General features: G+C 43.9%; 1 protein-coding gene across 2 annotated transcripts; it reads right to left on the bottom strand.

Annotated features, from left to right (window-relative positions):
• Window positions 1-429: 429 nt before the first annotated feature.
• WDR45B (WD repeat domain 45B) lies at window positions 430-18,637 on the bottom strand. Of its 2 annotated transcripts, XM_075719865.1 has the most exons (10): window positions 18,559-18,637; window positions 12,468-12,542; window positions 9,398-9,499; window positions 8,643-8,730; window positions 7,997-8,091; window positions 6,024-6,214; window positions 3,933-4,018; window positions 2,975-3,076; window positions 2,326-2,447; window positions 430-1,994 (listed from the first exon to the last, which is right to left on the bottom strand). In XM_075719865.1, the coding sequence occupies exons 1-10, from the start codon at window positions 18,623-18,625 to the stop codon at window positions 1,888-1,890; spliced, it is 1,035 nt and encodes a 344-aa protein (XP_075575980.1). In that variant the 5' UTR covers window positions 18,626-18,637; the 3' UTR covers window positions 430-1,887. The 2 variants fall into 2 exon arrangements, with proteins under 2 accessions (XP_075575980.1, XP_075575982.1); XM_075719867.1 differs by lacking the exon at window positions 12,468-12,542.
• Between the last annotated feature and the right edge of the window lie 2,292 nt (window positions 18,638-20,929).

The raw sequence follows: 20,929 nt of genomic DNA, 5'->3' as shown, positions 1-20,929 counted from the left end.
TTTCCTTGCTATTTAAAGTGAGCGCAGCTGACTGGATCATAAACGGCTTCAAACTGCACCAGAGAGCGAGGATTTAAATCCTCCTTGGAGAATGGTTTAACACTTCTCCAGGGAGAGGGCAGTTTCCAGTTGGCCATTCCGTTAATACAGCTGTTAAAAGGTAAGAAGCTTCAGAACAGCAGCTGTGGTGAATGGTGTGGTAAACAGTGCTGAACAAGAACTGGTTTGCACTGGAAGCTGGACTTGTTTTGGTATAAATACCAGCGTACGTGTCCCAGGCAGGAATGCGTGTACTTCCTGTCCTCTGTTCCATGGCACGGGCAGCGTGATTCAGCTTCTGTCCTTCAACAGCCACCACTATTTCCTCAGTTACGTACTTATTCCCCAACACCTATGGCAGTAGGAACTTCAGCTGTGATCATCAGTGAATACAGCAAAATTAGTCACTTTTATTTAAAAGAAAGAACATATTACAAATAAGTGTGCAAAACAATTTCTGTGATTAAATACACATAAAAGCAACATGCAACCTTGACATCAAAATCTGCGTAGAAGTTAGTCCTTAGTATGTTACGTGACACTAAAAGAAAGTTGTCAGATTTAGAGAGTTTGCAGCTAAACAATCTTGGAGTGAACTGGCATGTCAGATTTGAAGCATCTGTGAAAGCAAGACCTCCCTCGCCCAGTGCTACGAACGGAGAGCTTGTGTCTATTTCAGTTTCTAGTTCAGTATCTCGTGCCTTAGTTCAGCAGTAAGTATTAATTGCCACATAACAATTCTGGGAAAGAGTTTACAAGTCAGTCGGTTTAGTCTAACCTAACTGCCCCTAGGCCAACAGTATTTAGTATGCAACATCTCAAATTAAAAAAAAAAAAACCAAAACCCCAAAGTTTGCAAGTTTAAAGCCATTGCCGAGAAGCATACTTCATGCCACCTGGTCATTCATTGTGCTGGATGTGTAAGCGGCCTGTCCAGTCTTCCAGCTGAAGCACAGCAGTTTTAGAAGCAGTCAGTGCAGCTGTCACACCAGTACCGAGGGTGGTTTTTAAACCTGGAATGGCTGTTTCGTTACAGAAGAAATCGCCTCCACCAAAACAGGAGCGCCGTGTGCCCTGGGTGCTTGCTCCACGCACTGATGAGAGGTTATTTGGGTCAGCCAGTGCCTAAACATGCCTTTGGCTACTATGTACAGTTTGGCACCTTTGACAGCCAGCATCAGTATGTGTACGGGAGCAGCAGTCCGTGGCCGCATGACTACCACCACCCAACCCCGTACACCAGCTCAGAGGACAAGCATGGGCCAAGCTACAGTCATCTATGGCTACGCGCTCGTCATCTCTCCTCCGCTACTCTAAGATGTGCTCGGGGGAGGGGGGGAGGCAGCACTCCTGCTCCTAGCCAAGCTGGTGGAGTCTTATTTGAGCATGATCCACAGTGTTCCCCCCCCCGCCCTGCTCCCAGCCATTCAGTGGAAGTAAAGCAGTGCCTAACATCTTCTGTTTTCACATCCCTTTTTCTAAGGCTAGTTGTACATTTGTACAGCCCCCTGCAGATGTTTAGTGTGGCAGGCACTCGTGTTTAATCGGAAGTCATTTCACAGTTTCAATTAAGAGAAACCCAATAGGCACAAGCTTGTTGAAAGCCACCATCCTGAAAACTTGAGTTGATGATGGTAACCCAAAGAGACTTTAATGATGAATACTTGCAGAAATGAGAAATAAACTTATGTAGTCCACTACTTCAGCGCTTGTTCTGATCATGTTGGGCCAGGCTTCTCAGTGAGGTCTGCTAAACTTCTTGATCAGTATTGGACATACATATACTGTCCTTCCAAAGATGTGGAATAGCCAAGGCAGTACTTTGACCCATGCACTCCCTCACCTCAGTCAAAGCTTGTCGTCTGTCATTTCTAGAAACTGAGCATAGACATCCCTTGAGCATTCCCCTTTTTGGTTGAATAAGAACTTGTAGTAGCTGCCATCTGCACATATTGCTGAAACAAAAACACACACGTTAAGTTCAGCTGTTCCAGAGGTACTCTTCTGTTCCTTCAGCTGTAGCTTAAACTGACCTTTCAAGCTAACAGACCGTACCGAGAGCTGCTCCGGAGGAACCGGAGGTATGTCAGTCCTCGTGCCATGTCTGTCAGCCCAGCACTGCACCCGCCCTGAGCGCTGGCTGATCTTACTCCCTTGCAGTGCTGAGCAGCGAGAGCTCCTGTTTCCTGCCACGTCGTCGCATCTGAGCATTCCCTCCAGCTCAAGGCCAGTGCAGTTCAAAACCTGGTTCTCCAGCCAGAACCCGGGGAAGCCTCCAGTACTTACCTATGACAGCATTTGGCTCTGTTCCAAAGGCACAAATGCACGGAGAGCCTGAGGGAACCTGAAACTTGGAAAAACTCCATTTGGAACTGAAGTACTTGGGGAGAAAGGTGGCAGAGGCCAAACTGGAAGAGAGGAGGAGAAAAAAAAAAAAAAAGTGTAACAACTTAGTAAGGTGTTGACTAGAATTGTTTTAGAACTGCTGGAGTGTTTGAACAAGTCGCAGGGTTCATACTAACTACTAGTTTTGATTGGTTTTTTATTTTTTTTCTACTAGGTATCAGATAATATGTACAATTCCCCTTCTAGGGAAGGGGGACCCTACAACTACCTTTCTGGCTTTATGTTTTTAAGTGACTGCAGAAACTGCCAAGAGGTTTGATTTTTAGTAGAGATTGCTTTATGGGAAGTGTCCACAATGTTCATGCTAAGAGATGGCCACTAAAAAACACCCTAACCGTCTGCTGGAATTCTACGGCTCCACGAAGGGCAGCAGAAACTTGGCAGTTGCTATGTAGGCCTAAATCTGCAACTTCGCTCAGGCACAGTGTAGGTATTTGCTACTGCTTGACAAGACCAGTGTTCTGAACTCGACAAAAAGGTCAAGGCCCCTGCTGCCCCCCAAAAGGCTTCAGAATGGCTCAAACCCTACCTTGACTGCTTATTTCTTTTAGGGTCTTCTGCAGCAAAAATATGTACTGTGCCGTGGTCACTGGACACGCAGATTAGGGAAGCATCCTGATTGAAGTTAATACTGTAAGAGAATACAGACAGTTGCAGTATTTCTACTGGAACAGACCCACATCTTCTGATGTAGAGCATTCTGCTTCTGCAGTTGTCTGGAGAAGCTGCCAGCCTGGCAGGCAAGGTGTTAACTGGGACTCCTCCAACTCAGCGCTGCTTTGCTGACAGGATGAACAGCCCGAGCACACCCCGCGGAACGAGCACACCCCGCGGAACGGAGGACCGGACACGATTGGTGTGGGCCGTTCTGCCACTTCTGCTGGAAGAAACTGCACGACCTCTGCTCTGAGGAGCAGGCCGGTATTAGGTAAAACATGCAATGCTCCTACCCCAGAGAGGTGCTAATGAGGAGGGAAATTTCCCTACTCCTGGGAGAGTGCTTCCAGCAGTGGATTAGAGTCAAACTTCTGCCTTGGGCTCTCACATGCAGAGCAGCGCTGTGTTGTAGTAAACCTCCACTTGCCCCCCAGGTGCTCATCCCAGTCTCTCTAGGAAGTGTTCAACTGCATTATTGCATTCCCTGTATTTCAGTGTGAAGTTGAAGCATCCCCCCAGCTACTGTTTATTCTATGCAGAGAAGTGGGCCTATCAATATACACAGTTTTGTCCCAAGCCCTGTAACCTGCAGCAGGCTTCACACAGCTGCCAGCTGCTGCTCTCTCCTCACCAGTGCCGAGCAGAGAGGAAGAAGCACGGGCCCCGTGCAGCCCTGGGACCTCAGACTGCCAGGAGAGCCCTGCCAGCGTTACGTACTTGTGGCAGCGCAACTCTGCTTTGCTTTGTGAGGATGACGCAGGTGCTGTTTGCCAGGCTGCCTCGGCACAATACTAGCCACAAGACGACAAAGCAGAAGCAACTAAACATACCAGTATATATTGGCTGCCTGTGATCCTCTTCGTAGCTCCTGGATTAAATGCCCTGATGAAGTATCAAATATTCTTATGAGGGTCCCCTTGAAAAGGAATCAAGCATTGTATTAGGAAAGACAGAAGACCTTCTACATCTGTGAATACATCCTAAAATTCTGTCTGACCAGCGTGCCCCTACGTACACCATTGCATTTTTCATCTCAAGTAGATTTGAGAGAACCTCTTAATGGTAATTTTTGGGAAAAATATGATTTCGCCCCCACACCATCACCACAATGTTATAATGCTTTGGTATACAATATTGTTACTTAGTTACTCAACTAAGTAAATTTCATGCAAGTTATGTTCTAAAGCACTAGCGCAGCCCTGGCATTAATCTGCAAACATTAGAGTAGACTTGTGAACAGCATTCTGTGCCCGGGTTCTGTGCGTCATTTCTTTCCTGCTCCCCATAGTCGGTACTCTGTTTTGATTGCTACTGTGCAATTTTTTTTTTCCACTTAAGTATAATCAGCCTGTGACTGGTCTTGCCTTACAATTAGTTCAGTTGAAGTAATCTAGAAGAATTAGTTACCTGTCACATGCTCGTTATCTGTATTGATCCAAATCTGAGAGACCCCATAGATGACTCAGGTCACAGACAGAATACTGCATTAGAAAACCGTACCTCATTTAGAGTAAACTAAGCTTGACACCAGAGATGTAAAACAAGTCAGTGTATTCCGTATAATGGGATCAACAATTCAGCAGTATTTTCATCTGATGAAGAGTGGGTATACATAGTCACCTACAACTTGTGTTACACACCTGGTTAACAAATGCATCTCTCCAGTTGCACACCATTAAAGAACAGAGCCCAGCAGAGAAAGATTCAGGTAAATGTCAGCTTTGTTTTGATTTAAGACACCAGCTCGAGATGTTTGCTTACAGTATGCTCAGTATGGCAGTTTGCCCATAGTCCTATTTCAGTTCAAAAAATGCTGTTTGAACTTTTTCTCTATGCAAAAAAAGGAATGTCTTAATACAAATTCAGCAGATTATTATTCTATTTAGCAATGGAGTTGGCAGTTTTAAGAACTTTGTTTAGAAGATGTACAGTAATTAAGCTTAGTTAAGAGAGACTATGGCTGCATTTTCTTTGTTAAGCTCTTGAGCTATAGGCTGTGCAGTAGAAACTATTCTAAACAGACACACGTTAAATTACTTCAGCTTGTCCTCGAGAAACTCATTTCAGCTGAGTGGAAGAAGGTAGTGAGTACTCAACTTGCCTCAGGCAGATGGGTACATCTACCTTACGTTCCTTTGAACGCTTTGGAACCAGTCATCCTTTGGGAGATGCAGCTCACTAGCAGATGTCACTGAAGTTGCCATGGAGAAGGCAGGTCTATGTCTTGCTTTGCATTATTTCTACACCTCTCTGCATCAGCCCAGCCCAAAGGGATTTGTACTATGCAGTAACTTCAGGTTTTTGTCAGCGTATTGCATTCTTTAGCCCTAAGTAACATAGGACCACACACAATTTGGTAATTCCAAGAATCATTTTATCATTTACACTCTGTATGAAAACATCCGCAGTGTGTGCATGAGAAAAATGGCAGCAGTGCACCTCCCTCCTGGTCTGTAAGAGGAGTTAAGCCAGAGCAGAACTAAGTCCTCCAGTATGAGACACCTATTTGCAATTATTTCTTTGGCCAGTGGTTTTAAAGTGAATTTAAGCAGAAACTATGCAAATAAACTTCCCCCCCTTTATTTTTGAAATTAATAGTATTTATTGAAGAACACACAAAACATGTGAACTGCTTGGGCCAGATCTCATTCAAACATCACAGAAGAGTCACTGCTAAAACATAAGCTGACATTTAGTCAGCTAAAACATAAATGCTACCTCAGGCATTGCATTTGGATTGCTGTTTGGATATCCTAGAGGAGCAGTAAAGATAAAGACTGAGAATGCATATTTCAATGACAAATTTTCCAGTTAGTTATTGCTATGTCTTTCCTATGAAAGGATGCAACTTCCTATTTTAGAAGGAATTACTACACTAGAATGCATAGTAAGTCAGAGGTAGGAGGGTATTATATTCTTACTTTTTCTGATGCTGTTGCAATTCTTGTTCCCTGCAGGTTTAAAGCTATACAGCTCAAGACTCCTTCATGAGCCGGTATGTCGACAGGAGGCTTTTCTGTATTAGCGAGATCCACTATCTGCACATGCCCAGTATGTGTTCCAGGAAATGCAAGAAGAGAATTATTACTATTGGGACAAAGGACACAGAGACCTAAAAGAAAAAAAAAAAAGAGAGAGAGAGAGAGAGAGAATAACTGTGTAGTTCCTATAACCTAATAAAGTTTTCAAACATAAGTTTCTAAAATATCAGTAATTTCAGAATAAGCAAACATACATGTAGTAAATCAGAATTTCATTTTAATGGCTATTGCAGTATCCCAAAATATGATCCATCCATAAGTGCAGAGCACAGAGAAGTAGGGGAGTAGCATAATTTTAACTTGCTCTCATCACTTTATTTCAAAGTAATCTAGATGTGGTTATCCAAAATCTGGATGTTTTCGGAGATCAGCTCCATCAGTCTGTTACAGCAAAGCTATTTAAAAAAAAATAAAAAAGTCTCCTTAGCAGCTTGAAAAGGGTAAGAGTTTATAATAGGTGAGATTTTAGTTTCTCCTCTGTCAGTAAAACTGATTATTATTGATTCAGGTTTGAACTTGGTTCTTATGATACTTGGACGACTTTTTCCTTCACAACTTTTTGCAGACCATTTAAGGTAAATCACATCTCTCCCAGGTGTTCTGCTGATACCAAATAGTTTCCTGCAAACTCAGTCCACAGCTAGCAGAGCAGTGGGTGGGTATCACAAGGAACAACACGCTTCTACTGCATCTTCCACCTTACGCCCACCAGCCTGTAAGTCAGCATGCCAAATCTGCATTTAGGCTGTGCTGCCCTCAGCACAGCCAGCAATTCCATGTTTGCTTCTAGCAGGCTTGAAAACCTCTGCAGAACTCCAAGCCTAAGTAACCTCCTGACATCTTTGTGATGTCCAAGCTGATCCTCCCAAGACACCAACCATGGCCAACAGCCCTTGTTCTACTGTTTGGCACTATCAAGAAGACCTTGGCTCCATCATTTCTTAACTGTCCTTCAAGTAGCTGTAAGCCACCAGCTGCAGATAGCCCTTCAGAGTCTCCTTTTTGCATGAGTAAACAAGCCCAACTCTTCAATGTCCCCGTGCAGGCCATGTGCCTTTGGACCCTGACCATCATCTTAGCAGGGCACAGTTATGCCCCAAGGCAGATAGTTGCACGGTTGCCATTACACCCCTCCAGTTTTAGACCGTCGCATACACAACTAGTCTTAAGTGTGCAGCTGACATGGGAGCGTGCTCATCTCTTCCCTCTCAAGGCTCTCCTTCCAGACAGAACCTCTCTTTTTCAATAAAGCCTGCAACAAAACTGTTTCCTTAGGTCAAACCCAAGCCCTATCCCTCCCATGCCTACCTGGAGCCTAGAGCTGGCATCGCTGCACTAGACAGTACTTAGCCTGTGGCACTAATACTCGGCTTGGTTCAGGATACCTTCTGCTCATTTCAACAAGAGACAAAGCCATATCTTGCTATTTAAGAACAACACTATCAGTTTGCTAATTAGGTTCTTTTTGACGCTGTAGAGAATAGTTTGCTAGACAGTTCTAGTTCTATTAGAAAAGAGAAATCAGGCACTTTAATAGTCTGTGTTTATCATTAAGCTTTCAGCACAAAATACATCAAGTTTACAGGTTCTTTACAGAAGAAAAAAAAAGCATATAGCTCTTACAGAAATCAAATCTATGAGTACATGAAAAAAGCTCTTCTGCATCATGTATGAATAAGTTTTAATAACCATTTTATGAACACAAAAGCATCTCCAAAGGGCATGGCTATAGTGCAGTAGGTAAACTGTTTCATGACTTACTAAATGAAACTGATTCAGGCAGCTAAAGATAAATAGCATGTCAAGAACAGAATAAACTTGCTTCCATTCCCCAATCCACATGAACAACTAACCTTTAGGGTTGTAGCAGGTTTCAAAGACGTGCAACTGGTGGGGATTGTGTGTGAATGTGAAAACTTTAATCATCGAGTCCAAGACTACCACAATTCTGAAACAGACAAGAAGTTCCTATGACTTGGGGTGGGTAAAACAGGGGCACAGATATTAACTCAGATCTGCAAAGGCTTTCAACTGATTCCATGGCTATATTCTCCCACCACCCCAAAAGACTTGCAAAAAACCAGGCACCTATGAGCTTGCAAAGCACTTCCATCCAAAGCTGTGACAGAACCCCTCTGCCCACAGACACAGACTGAAGCTGCTAATAGGTGCTCGTGCTCTAGAGATCTGCTCGAGTTCCCTTCGCACTCCTCCGTACCGAGAAAAAGTCAGCAATAGCCACATGAGAACACTTCCCTACATTAGGGGGCCAGAAAGTCTTACAGGCTTTTTTCACCAAGGGTTCAGATACCAGTATACTTGAGCTGTGATCCGTTAACACCTAACGCTTGCCCCCAAAAGCCTGTTCTAACTTTAATTGCCGGTGCTGTTTATCTAGGTGTTAAAGCAGGATCTTTTTATTTCTATGAACAGCTGGAAATGAATAAGAACAGCATACAAAGCCAAGCTGCACATTTGAGATGTGTCTTTTGTACCTACCTATCTCTTCGCAGCTTAACTGCTTTGACTTCTGTCGAAAACTCTATCTCAATGACAGTCTTCTTCTTCAGGTCATCCCAGATCATTACTAGAACAGTCCAGAGATTGCATTAGATCATCAAGGCATACCCGAAGATCCACACTGTCTCCATTATAACAACTCCCAGTTTCCGAGAAGGCTAATCAAGAGGAGCATCCAATAGCTAAGCAGTTACAGACTGGCATCCTGCTCACCAGAAGGCATTTAGCTACTACATATCAACCCACTCTTCAATGCTATGACTCGTGCAGGTAGGAGCTAGTAAACTCTTAACCACAAAAGGTTGAGTCACAAGAGTGACAATAAAAATACGTTTTTCTAAAGACAATCAGCTTTTTTGTTTTGCTCTGAGGGTTATCAAAGAAATAAGGCAGCAGTCAAAAAAAGTAGCATATTTTCCTACAAAGTTTGCCAACCAGGGACCTTATGCCCCTCAGGTTGCTAAGCCATAGAGTCTCTTTGCAAAGTTAACCGTGAGAAGTACAGACTTTGTCACCACATCTTGGAGACCGGTCATTGCAGGTAACTGCCTGTTAACACTGCAGCAGCGATGCAACTTATTTCACCACATTTCCTTAAACCTGCTGCAACATCCCCTCCATCCAACCTTCAGAATACCAGACCCCGGCTCAGGGCATTTGGTTTGGGAGTTCTTCGGGCAGTTTCACACAGATAGCAAGGCAAACATTTACAAGATCTACTCCTCCAGACTCACCTTTGTTAGGTGGGTACTTTGGCTTTTTTCCTCCACCTACTAGTGCTAAGTAGTTGCAACGGAACAACATTTCGACATGGCCAACACCACCTTCTAGAAATTCTGAAAGACAAATGTATTCATTTAAAAGTGTCAGAACCTGTTAAAATGCCATCGAATTTTTACCACTGTTACCAGAAAAAGCTCACGTTATCTAGCAACTTCTCTCAGGCACCTGAGAAGAATAATACCTGCCTACCATGGCTGACCTTAAAAACCAGAGAATCCTCTAAGCATGGGGCTGACAGACAAGAAATTCTAACTAAAAGGGTGGGGGATTTTTTTGTGCTTGTTTAAGATTAGGATTCTCAGCAAAGTTGCTTTATTTTTCACAGCAATGAAGATGACCACTGTTGTCACGGGTCTCATTGCTGCACAAGAGGAGATCAAGCAATATCATCAAGGCAGCTTGATCATTTCTATTATACAGTGGGTTTATAAATATGTTTAGAAAGACTGTCCAGTTAGCTCAAATTTATTCCCCTCACAGGCACACATTCCAAGTCTCGTGTTGCTCTATTATGCTAATGCCATGCATTTAGAAAAATACCAATGGTATTCATCAGTCATGAACCTCTTTATTTGCAAGGGGATTTGTCTTTACAGACTCAGTGAATTTGAGGAAAGAAGACAAAATGTCCATCTGTGTAACTGAACAAGACTCTCTAGTGCTGTTCTCTGGAGCGTATCCATAGCTGCTAGAATAGGCAAGAAGTACGGTCCAGCTCCAGCAAGCCTCCACTCAATGATGCAGGAAACATAGTGAAAGCAAGATGCATCAGCTGGTGCAGACAATTTCTCATTTATAGTGCAAGGAAAAGGGTTTTTTCTTTTTAGGAATCTCAACTGCAGAGGAAATAGAGTAAGATGCCATGCTTATGCTTATGGTGCAAGTGGAGGAACAAAATATCAACCAGGGGATTTTATAATAAAAGAATTTTTTGATTTGATGACATTTGAGTGGGGGCTTGGCTTTGTTTACATAGCTTAGAGGGATGCTTGGCATTCCACTGGGGAGAGGGAACTGAACTGTCAGAAGGAGAGGCCATAACTGTGGCCTTCAAGGTAGATGAGCAGAGCTAAAAACAAACTTCTCCTTTAAAAGACTGTCCAATAACTCCACACACTGGCAGGTTGCAGCAGGAAAGGTGGACGAAACTAGTAAACCATTTCAAAGCCAGAGGAAAAGCTGAAATTTCACAAGGACTCAAGAGAGACCTACTGTCAGAAATAGGGATGGGAGAAAACAGCAAAAATGTCCGAGGAGTTGGGAGGAAGGACTACAATGGAAAGATGTAAACATATGCATGAAGGATAGGACAAGAGAGATTCAGTTAGACATTAACAAGCACTGCAGTACATCCGGATGAGGAATTTACGCTGGGACTAGACCATACAGTGCTGAAGGTAGATGCCTGGAAAGATATTCATACTGGAGCAGAAAAGTCTTGGATTTCATACAAATCCCTGTGGTTTCTTCAACAACGCTTCTGACTGCCGAGTTTCCTTCCTGAACTGTTGTATTTGGATACTACCCCCTTCTGCACCATATCCTCCTCTTAACTCCATTAAAGCATTTAAAGCATGACAGCACATTTTGTTATAAGGAAGTATTATTACTGCAACAAAGTCTTAAAATATTTACAAATTATAACCTGAGACAATTTAAGGATGTGCAATGTGTTCTGAATCCATGTTAGAACAGACACTTTAATCAGTGTCTGACAGGTGATGCTTGGATGGGGAACTTCATGGAACTCCTGGATATGAGAGACAAGCCAGGGTGTAACAGTTAAGACTTGGTTTCATACTGGGTTACAGAAATCAATCAAATAGACAAGCTCCATCTGCAACTATCTCAGATGGGTTTAAATATACATGAAAGATGAACAAGATTTCTCTGTGTACCTATGCAGCCAGTACAGTCTGACCTCTCAGAATCCACAGGGGAAAGGCGATCTGACTCATAAGAAACGTTTCACCATAGGAGTCCTGGAAGCATGTCCAGAGCTACTGGCAGGGAGAGTTTTGACAAGGAACTCAGCACGACTTCAACCTGAATTCTGATCCTTCTAGCCCACTATCACAGATGATAGTCCCAAGACATGTTGCTTATAAGAATTTAGCATTAAGAACAGAAAACAGTTTGTCAGCTTTGGCCACATGAACAGTGCCTGAAATCTCTTTACAGCACTAGAAAGTGAAAGCATGCCTGGTTTCAAAGGAATTGCTATTTTGAGTACATTTTTCCTCTTACTAAATCCTTTCTATCACCTCAGACCGGAAGTGCTGGGAAACCTGTTTAGCGTGGCAGCTTTCTTCCTATATTCAGGGTTAGAATCACACAGCTAGGTTTCATTTTCCCTTATTTTGGACACAGTTACGTTTGCTTTCTGATAAGAAGCTCCACCACCTGTTAATATAGCTCATCTAGTAATTCCTGTTAAGACATGATGCTAGGTTTACCACCTTCAAGATCTTCCCAAAATTTTTGAGCACACAGAGAATATAAAATTTAAAGCATTAGCGGTCTGAGCTCACAGTGTTCTTGCAAACAATACTCTAAACAAGTATGAGAAATGTTCCATTCAGATCTCCGGTAAGAAGGCAGTAGTTTTATTGCTGTACTAGATCATCCAGACAACTGCACAAGAACAGAACAACTTCTCTTGATGGTACATAATAATGCTGCAGCGAGCAACTCTTCTCCCATTTGTGAATAACCAGGCATTATCTCCTCATCAGGACTACAAACATTAGCGACAGCTAACACAATTCAGCCTCTGCAAGAAGGTGAGACACATTCATCATCAGCCAGCTGTATGCAAATTAACAGCATATAAACATCTGACAGGCAGTGGCCTAAGTGAGAGTCCCTTTGGGACCAGCATGGGCTTCCTTGCTTGAGGCTTTATTCAAAGCCTTCCAGTGATGGAACAGTGAAAGCTAAGCGAGAGTCTTACAGAAAAAAAAATGAGGAGACTGAGCTTCCAACACAGAACTAGCATGGTATAATAAGTAGGCATTTTACCTTGTTTCTCTTTCTCTTTGAGTGGATCTGCATTATAAACTCGGAATCCATTTTCCATTCCACATGCAAAGCATCCTGTAGTAAAAAGCACATATATATATACACATATATAGTAATTGCGAGATACACTCAAGAACTAAGCAAGAGCCAGAGGGTTAAGAGAGCATTACTCGCTAACTGCATTGTTAAATTCAAGCTGAAGACCACTCGTAGGCTTTGTTAGTGTTTGCAAGTGAAAACAGTTTAGAGGAGTGGTCCTCTGTGCTGGCCTCTATTGAAAGTGGAAAGTTCTCCCTTTCTTTTCAGACAGGTAAGAAAACAATGGAAGGAAAGGAGAGCAATTCCCAACCCATCTGTATCCTATGCCACGCACTACAGAGGGAAGGAAACCCACATTTTAACTTTTATGGTGCAACAGTCATTATGAAGCAAAACCCTCCTTTCTTATTAGATCCAAATTTACACCGTGATTACAACTATATAAAGTATCATCCATTGTTCACGTTTCCACAGAAGAGCTTTTCAAACATAGTTTTTAAGAATGCTCTAATGAAAGCCTACCGAGTCAGATGCCAATAATTACATGCCAGTAGCTTAAGTCTAAACCAGGGAATGATTAGAAGCCAGATTAAAATACTTTGGAAAATTATTTTAGTTACATTTACATACAGAATTATGCATGTGCCTTTTTAGTGGAGTCCATCAAACTACAAGTATCCTGTCCTGCTGTTTTACTCGCTAATGGGTGAATGCAGTTACTAATATAAAGAAATGCCAGTGTGAAGTTAGAAGCAGCTCCCGTTGCTGGAGGCAGACTGACAGATTAGTTGCTAGACAATTTATGTGCACGATATCAAAAATCCAGTTAAGATCTTCAAGGTACTGGAACAGAGATATTCAAATTAGTCTGGTTTTATTCTTAGGCACTGCAATGACTGCAACAATTTAAACCCCTCAAGTAAAAACTGAGTGACTATGTCTAAATGCACCCATTCCCCAAACTCAATACCCAGAAATCACAGGGTGGGTGGGGAAAAGGAGGGAAGGAAGTCATCACTCTTTAACACAAGGTCTCCAAACCATTTGCTCATAGCCAGGTGACCCATGATTTCCTACACACAAGACTGGACTGGTTTGCTGTGGAGTGACGGCTCAGAAGCTGGCAGAGGGGCTCAGACGGCAACAGACTGTTTCAGGTATTCCTGGCACTAAAGGTTCAAAACCAGCCAGCAATGGTCCTCACAACACAGGCAACTAACCGTCTTTGTGGTTTGCATACTATTAGCTTAATATAAGCTCAATTTAAAAAAAATCGCATCTGGTCACTGAAGAGCAATTGAGCAACATGCAATGTATGTCCACTGCTCGTATCTTGGTGCAGGTTAAAATGTCGGAAGAAACAAATACAATCGGTGACATCTGTTTTTTCATGTTCTCACATAACAATACAAAAACATATAATAAACTTGATCTCGACAACAGTATTAGCTTAAAAACTCCACAATTTGGGGAAAAGAATGCAGCCAACTTGAGATTCCATTTTAATACTTCGAGAGTTTCATTCCAAGTAGGACCACTTAAGAAAGAAAAAAAACCCAACACAACAAAAAAAACCCAACCAAACACACACAACCCCCCCAACCAACCAAAATGCAACAGCAACAAAAAAAGACATCACACATGTCCTTTGCTTTACAGAGCAGGATCTTCTGAGGTGTGGGGATGTATGTTTGGCAGCATCCTTAGGGTTCCTATTCACTGAACTCACACATAGGAAGGAAAAATTACTACAAGATCCATCTCTGCACCCTTCAATGTCGAAAGGAAACAAATTAACCCTCTGATGTTACACATAGTCACTAACAGCAGTCACAGACCCAATGCACCAGACTGTTCTAACAGTACAACGATTAGCTAAACACTGAAGAAAACAAAATAATAAGAAAACTACTCCCCCAACCCAAAAGACTCACAGGCACAACTTCATCCTGTCCAAGATTTTGTAATAAATTAAGTGCAAAAAGTTCTTGTTTACATATGTGAACACACATAGAGAGTGGTTAACAAGAATATAGTAATTATAGAAAAATTAGTAAACATATTGAAATGGATGCTTTGAAATTACCTATAGTCATTTTACCTCCTCCCTTCTCAGCATGTCATTCTCTAGTTTGCTCTGTCAGCTGAATACGTAAGAGTGCACTGCATTGAAATCACAGCACTAATAAGCTGCCACCTTGTGCAGTATACTTTACTGGGATAACTAGAAAGCAAATTACAACGGAAACATTTCTCTCTACATAAAACAATACTGTACAGGATAAGAACTATCTGTTTCTGGTAGGTGTAATGCGTATCCATATGATTATTTTTCCAACAACAGTTTTATAACTCAATATTGTATTTCCAGGGGAGACAAAGGAAACTGTTCCATGCTAAAAGAGCACTGTACAGTTTTCCTTGTGTTAATACCAGCAGCTTATAACAAACCCAAATGGAGCACTTCTAATGCAATAAAATGCAGACATTACATTTCCTTTAGCACCACTACAGCTTTTTCTGCAGGGCTAACCTCGTGACTAAGACGTGGGCTGCTTTTAATGTCTTGGGAATATCTACATTTTTAACTGGAGACAATACATCAGAACTGAGGTAATGTGAGTGATGGTGATATTCCCCACACAGTCGATCATTACTGACAGAGATATGAAGTTCTCGGTCATTGCAACCTCTGAGCCAAACAAGGAAAAAAAAAAAAAAAAAAAACCAAACCCCACCACAACCCAAACCACCATACGGGAAGATTACTGCTACTTGTTCAATTCCAGGTTACAGGAACAGCTTTGGAGCCCAGTGTTTCCCATCTGACTGACCCTAGCGTTTACCAGAGGGATCACAAATTCGACAGTTCAGCTACAGCTTGGAAGCTCCTATGTAGGAGAGAGCTGGGGAGGGGCTGCCAGAAAAGGGAATTGCTGCAATAATAGGTACGCTTCCTTCCACAGAAGTTCACATCTCATTTTAAGAAGGGATAGATATGCTGTCAAAGAGCCACTGACAGAATACAACTCGGATACTTTAGAAAAAATAATAGTAAATTAATTCAGATGCTAGGGAAAGTGAATCTCCACAGAATTACTACCCTAACCCGCAGTTGTGCTTGTTCCTACAGTAAAAGTACTATTTGCCAACAATCCCAGTGAGGCCACAGTGAGGTAGGTTTGTTTTTCTAAAACCAAAGAAAAATTAAGGTTGAAATTAATGACCATCCTAGCAGATGCCACAAGCTGAAGGGGGCATGATGACATAAAGAAATCTGCAGGCTTTAGGGCCTAAGACCCAGAAATTGCAACAGTGAAGTCTAGGGAAGTGACTGTGGCAGGCACAGTTCCTTGCACATTACTTCTCCTCGCCACAGCAAATTTGGTCTAAAGCCATAAGAGAGAGCACAGAATCCTACTCACATTTATACGGTCCTATAGCTAAGCATTTCAGTCCACTGAATGAGATCAAATGAATAAGCCAAGCGTTTCAACACCAAAACAAGTCCACACCTCGGTTTTCAAACTAGCTTTAGACTACAACAGTGACAAAAGAGAAACGTGCCAGCAATTTACACATATACTCTCTGGTATGGTAACTGTAAACATTATGATGTTTTGTCTATTCATTTCTGTAAAGCACTTTAATACCCTTCTGAAAGCATTAGAAAAGCGCCTGAAATCAGGAGTATACCAGCTTGAAATTAAGAAACTAAAGCGAGAGCATTCTGTTTTAAAACAACTGATAACACCTTCCAATATGGGCCTTCCATTTTTGGGGGTTACTTTGTTTATTTTTTAATTTAAAAACAAGAAGTGGCAAAGGCACCCAATATAAAAATATAGTACCACTCAAAACAGAGTAAGGGAAGCACATTTCAGGTAAACTGCAGATACTAGCTTTATCACTTGTCAGCCATGGAAGTTAAGACTTGGAGAGACTTATTAGATCATTCCTCCCATCTTCCCATTTTTATGGGATTGGCAAGGCTTAAAGTGCTAAGAAATTAGGTTATTGTGACAATATATGCAGACACTCACACTACTAAGCTTCAGCACTCAAGTGACTCACATTTCTATTTTTGGTAGAAGCAACAAGGAAGGAGCGAGCTTTTCCTCTTATCTACTCTTCTTTAAGCAGCCGAAGAATTACCTATCCTTTAACACTTTAAAAAGGCCCTAAACTAGTAAAAAGTTAGCATGCTACCTACAGTTCAAAAGTCATCATTCCTAAGCAGGAAGAGCTCCAGGAGCCTGCAAATGAAAGCCAAACATGATTTTTGTTCAAGTTTGTTGTCGTTATTCAGTTGGCTGGCCAGGCTAGGTAGGCTGGGACCTGAATACTGTTGGGAATATGCTGCTCAGCTTACAGACTCCCAAGACAAATTCCTTAACGTACTCTGGATGTGACGTTACTCAAAAAAGTGTTTATGTTGCATTTACTGCTACAGAATTTACAGAAGCCTTTGCAACAAAGAACAAATTTTACATGCTAAAATGATGTTCTAAAGGCATTTTGCAGTAAAGGAGAAACTTAGCTTCTTACACAGTTCTTTTTATAACCCAGCCCCATCACAGGCCAAGCATCAAGTATCACCGCTTCGTTACAGACCCCTGCAGATTCGAAATGAAGCTCATCCTTACAAATCTCTTTTTCCATCTCTGTTGCAAATGCAAGATGAAGACAAGTGCAAACAGAGTTGCTGAAAAACAGACTATTCTATCGTTTTCAAGTCAACAGGAGAGCACGAAGAGAGCTACCAAGAAGCTCACTTCATTAACAGCTTGATATACTATTGACAAAATGTCAGAGATGTTAAACTAGAATCAAGAGAATAATTCGTGTTTACACGCAACTTCAATAGCGTCAGCAACAGGTATATGAACTACAGTCTACAATGACAGAAGTTGCGAGACTCACTTAGGCAAGACTATTATTTGTTAAGACAAAAGGGTGTTACAAAATAATGACCTTCTATTCCTTACTCCACAAAAGTGACACTTACTCATAAGACTGGTGCTATTTTTATATTGCAAAAGCAAGACGAGGCATATGCACCCCCTTTCTAGACAAGGCCTTCCCCTTTCTAACAAGGAAAAGAAATAAATGAAGCATACAGTTCTGAAGCTTTTCAGTAGTCCATGTATCTGCACTTGTCTGCCAATACTATTAGTAGTTTTAACCACCATTTAAAAAATACAAATCAGGCAAAAAAAAAAGAAAGAAGTTACACCACTGATTTTGAATGCAAAGTACTTAACTGCAAAAGTGACATTTTGCGAGTTACCTTTTTAGTAGCGCAGTTGCAAAAGTACGTCCCTTTAAGCACAGGATTTAAGGCAGACTTCTACAACTACACGAGGGAGGCTAGCCAATTTTAAGCAGCTCAACTTGCAGCAAGCACCAAGCCACCATCTGAGAGGCAGATGTACTTGCAGATGCACATTAAACACGACTGTTCCTTCTCTTCTCCCCCAACTCCACCCAGCCAACTCCCTCCGACGTGGCTGGGTACACACACTAGCACACCAGGGCTAAAACAACAGGAGAACGGTTAAACCGTACCTCTGCAGACACAGCCTCCCCGGCTTTTTAAAGCAGGGGCTACGCCTGCCACAGCAGCTACAGCGGCCAGACCTCGGGCATCCTGTCAGCCACAGCGGGGGCGAACAGGGAGGCACAGCGGGGGCCACCGGGCCCTGCCCGCCCGCCGCCCGCCGAGGGACGGGACCCAGGCCCGGGGCAGCCCGCCCTCCCGCCGCGGAGGCCGCCCACGCCGGCTGCCGGTTACTCACCGCTGCCGGGAGCCGCGGCAGGCCCACACCCAGCGCGGGCGCCGCGCTCCCTTCAGCGGCTCCGGGCGGTTACCTCCGCCGGGCTCCCCACCGCGAACCGCCACCCCTCTGCCGGCACAAACCGGCTCCCCAGGGCCGGGCCCGGGGCAGCGGCTCCTCTCTCCGGGCCGGGCCGGGCCGTCCCTGGGCGGGGCCCGCTCCCCTCACGGCGCCGCGCCCCACAGTCCCCCCACGGCCCGGCCCCGCCACCTCACCGTGGTCCTGGTTGAAGCCGGCGTAGAGGAGCCCGTTGCCGTGCGGGTTAGCCGGGAGCAGGTTCATGGCTCCTGCCCGTTCGCGTCCGCCCGCCGCCCTTTAAACCATGGCGACGCCCGCCCGCCTCAGCCCCGCCGCGGGAGCCCGCCCGAGCCGAGCCGAGCCGAGCCGAGCCGCGACGGACAGGCCGGCGGCTGCCTCCGACCCCGCCAGGCAGCGCCGCCGAGCGCAGAGGCCATCCACCCGCCAGGGTGAGGATCGCCGAGCAATCGAGCGGCACCGCCCCGCGGCCCTGCGGCCGCCCGGGGAATGGCGGCGGGTGCGGCTGGCTCGGCGGGAGGGGAGCGGGGCCTGGCGGCGGGGGATTTACCGCTGGGCAGGCGGAGGAGCATCTGCTCCAGCTAGATGCGTCTCTGAGGAGGAGGGGTTTTCTCAGGGGGCTGCTTCGGGGAGGATACGCCCCGAGGGTCGTGCGGGCCCAGGGCCGCACCGCGGGGAGGCTCTGGCGGGGGTGGTGAGGCCGCTCCTGGGGAAGGGGCCCGTAGCGTTACCCCCGAACCCTGCGCGGGCCCGGCAGGCCTGCGGGGACCCCCCACCTCACAGGGCCATGGCAGCGGGAGCACCCCGGGCTTCTCCGAGGCAAGAACAGGGCTGCTGTTTAATAGGGCCATTTAATAGAAAGCTCTCACACCAAGGGCATACTGAGTATCAAACTAGTAAGAACAGAAGAAACACAGTTAGAATATGCTAAAATAGGGGATCCCCCATTTTGACAAAAAAAAAAGGCCCAAAAAACTAATATCCAAACACCGCCACCACCTAAAAAAACCCCAAACCCTTGAAAATGTGGAAGTTTTCAAGACCCAAGGCCGCCAGCAGCCTGGCTGAATTCAACAGTGAATTCACTTTAAGCAAGCTGATGGAGCCGATGGCCTGCTGCTTCCAACCTGAACCATTGCAGGGCTCTATGATTAGCTAAAAGCTCACACTTTGCGTGTGCTCACACAAATGCCAGCTATTCCATATCCTTCACATGCATTCACTTCCTTTTTTGTGCTTGCTCTGTGCCTTCCATGTCAATGGTTTTGACGCTGGATTTCAGATTTGTAACCTACTCTTCTCTAGTGCAGACTTCTGTTTGGAAATTTCTACAGCTTTTCAGTTTACAATGGCTCATTACAGTCCTGGAGCTATCGGCAGTGATCAGTTGGTACATTATTCTTTCTGCACTCATATATATATACATAAAAAATAATCACATTGCATCTTTACAAGATTGTTTCCTCAGCAGCCAAGAGACTTGATATATGAAATAACAAGCCCTTCTTTGTTTTTTAAAAATCTTCCTCTTTCTAACTACAGGCTCAGGCTTTACTTACTCCCTGGGGGATTGCTGCCGGCATTACTGGAAGGGAGGAATGCTGCTCTAGCCTCTCCTTCTTACCTTGTCTTTACACTGGCTGGCAGGAGGAGTAGGGAATCTGACCTTGAGGACACACACATCCATATTAATGCTCTCTCCAGCTAGGCATTCTTACTGCATATCACATACAGAAAGGAAACAAACTAATGACCTGGTGATTGAAGAGGCCAATCTTCAGGTTTATATTTATACATAAATTTATATATATTTATATAAGGTTATAATTCAGAAGAAACTTAAAACACTATCGCAGTGTGCATGGAAGAGAGCTCTTCATCCTGCACGCAGCCGCTAGTCAAACATAACCAGACTGCTCCCAAAGTACGGATGTGCCTCTGATTCAGGTTTAACCTCCTGTAGCTGCAGGCTGCTACGTACATTTTCTTAAGCTGTGGCGATGCAATTTCTACAGTCTAACAGCTGCATCCTGGCACCACAGCGTTTCCCTGCAGCTCCCTCAGCACAGGCAGACCAGCAGGCGGAGCCTGCTCCTCACCGTGGGAGCGATCCGATGGGAATTCCTTCCACCGCACTTTGTTTTGCCATTTAGTCTTTAACTATGAGAAGACTTGTTCTTGATCGCACTTTTCTTTAAGTAGCGATGCATTGACTGGTCCAGGTCCTGGCATAACTTTGGCATTTTACTGGCCTGAATTTTCCCTACTCGCTTACAGAGGCTGTGGACATCTATGCTGATCCAGAAGGAATACTATAGATATGTAACTTGATGGTATCCCACAACAGTGAAGACACCTAGAAGAAACTGGCATGAAGCTACACCATGACCTCAAAGGAGAAGTCACACAATTCCTTCACAAATGGAAGGCTTGATGTGTATTGTTCTTCCATATTTCAGTCGACAATACTGAAGACAGATGTATCAAAAGCATTACATGATACTTTTAAGAGGACTTCAAATTCCTGGTGTCTAGTTCAGGTATGATGTT

This window comes from Pelecanus crispus, chromosome 12, assembly GCF_030463565.1.
Source record: "Pelecanus crispus isolate bPelCri1 chromosome 12, bPelCri1.pri, whole genome shotgun sequence".
NCBI classification, from domain to species: domain Eukaryota; kingdom Metazoa; phylum Chordata; class Aves; order Pelecaniformes; family Pelecanidae; genus Pelecanus; species Pelecanus crispus.
Note: the sequence above shows the minus strand (reverse complement) of the source record. Positions and strands in the feature narration are given on the sequence as shown.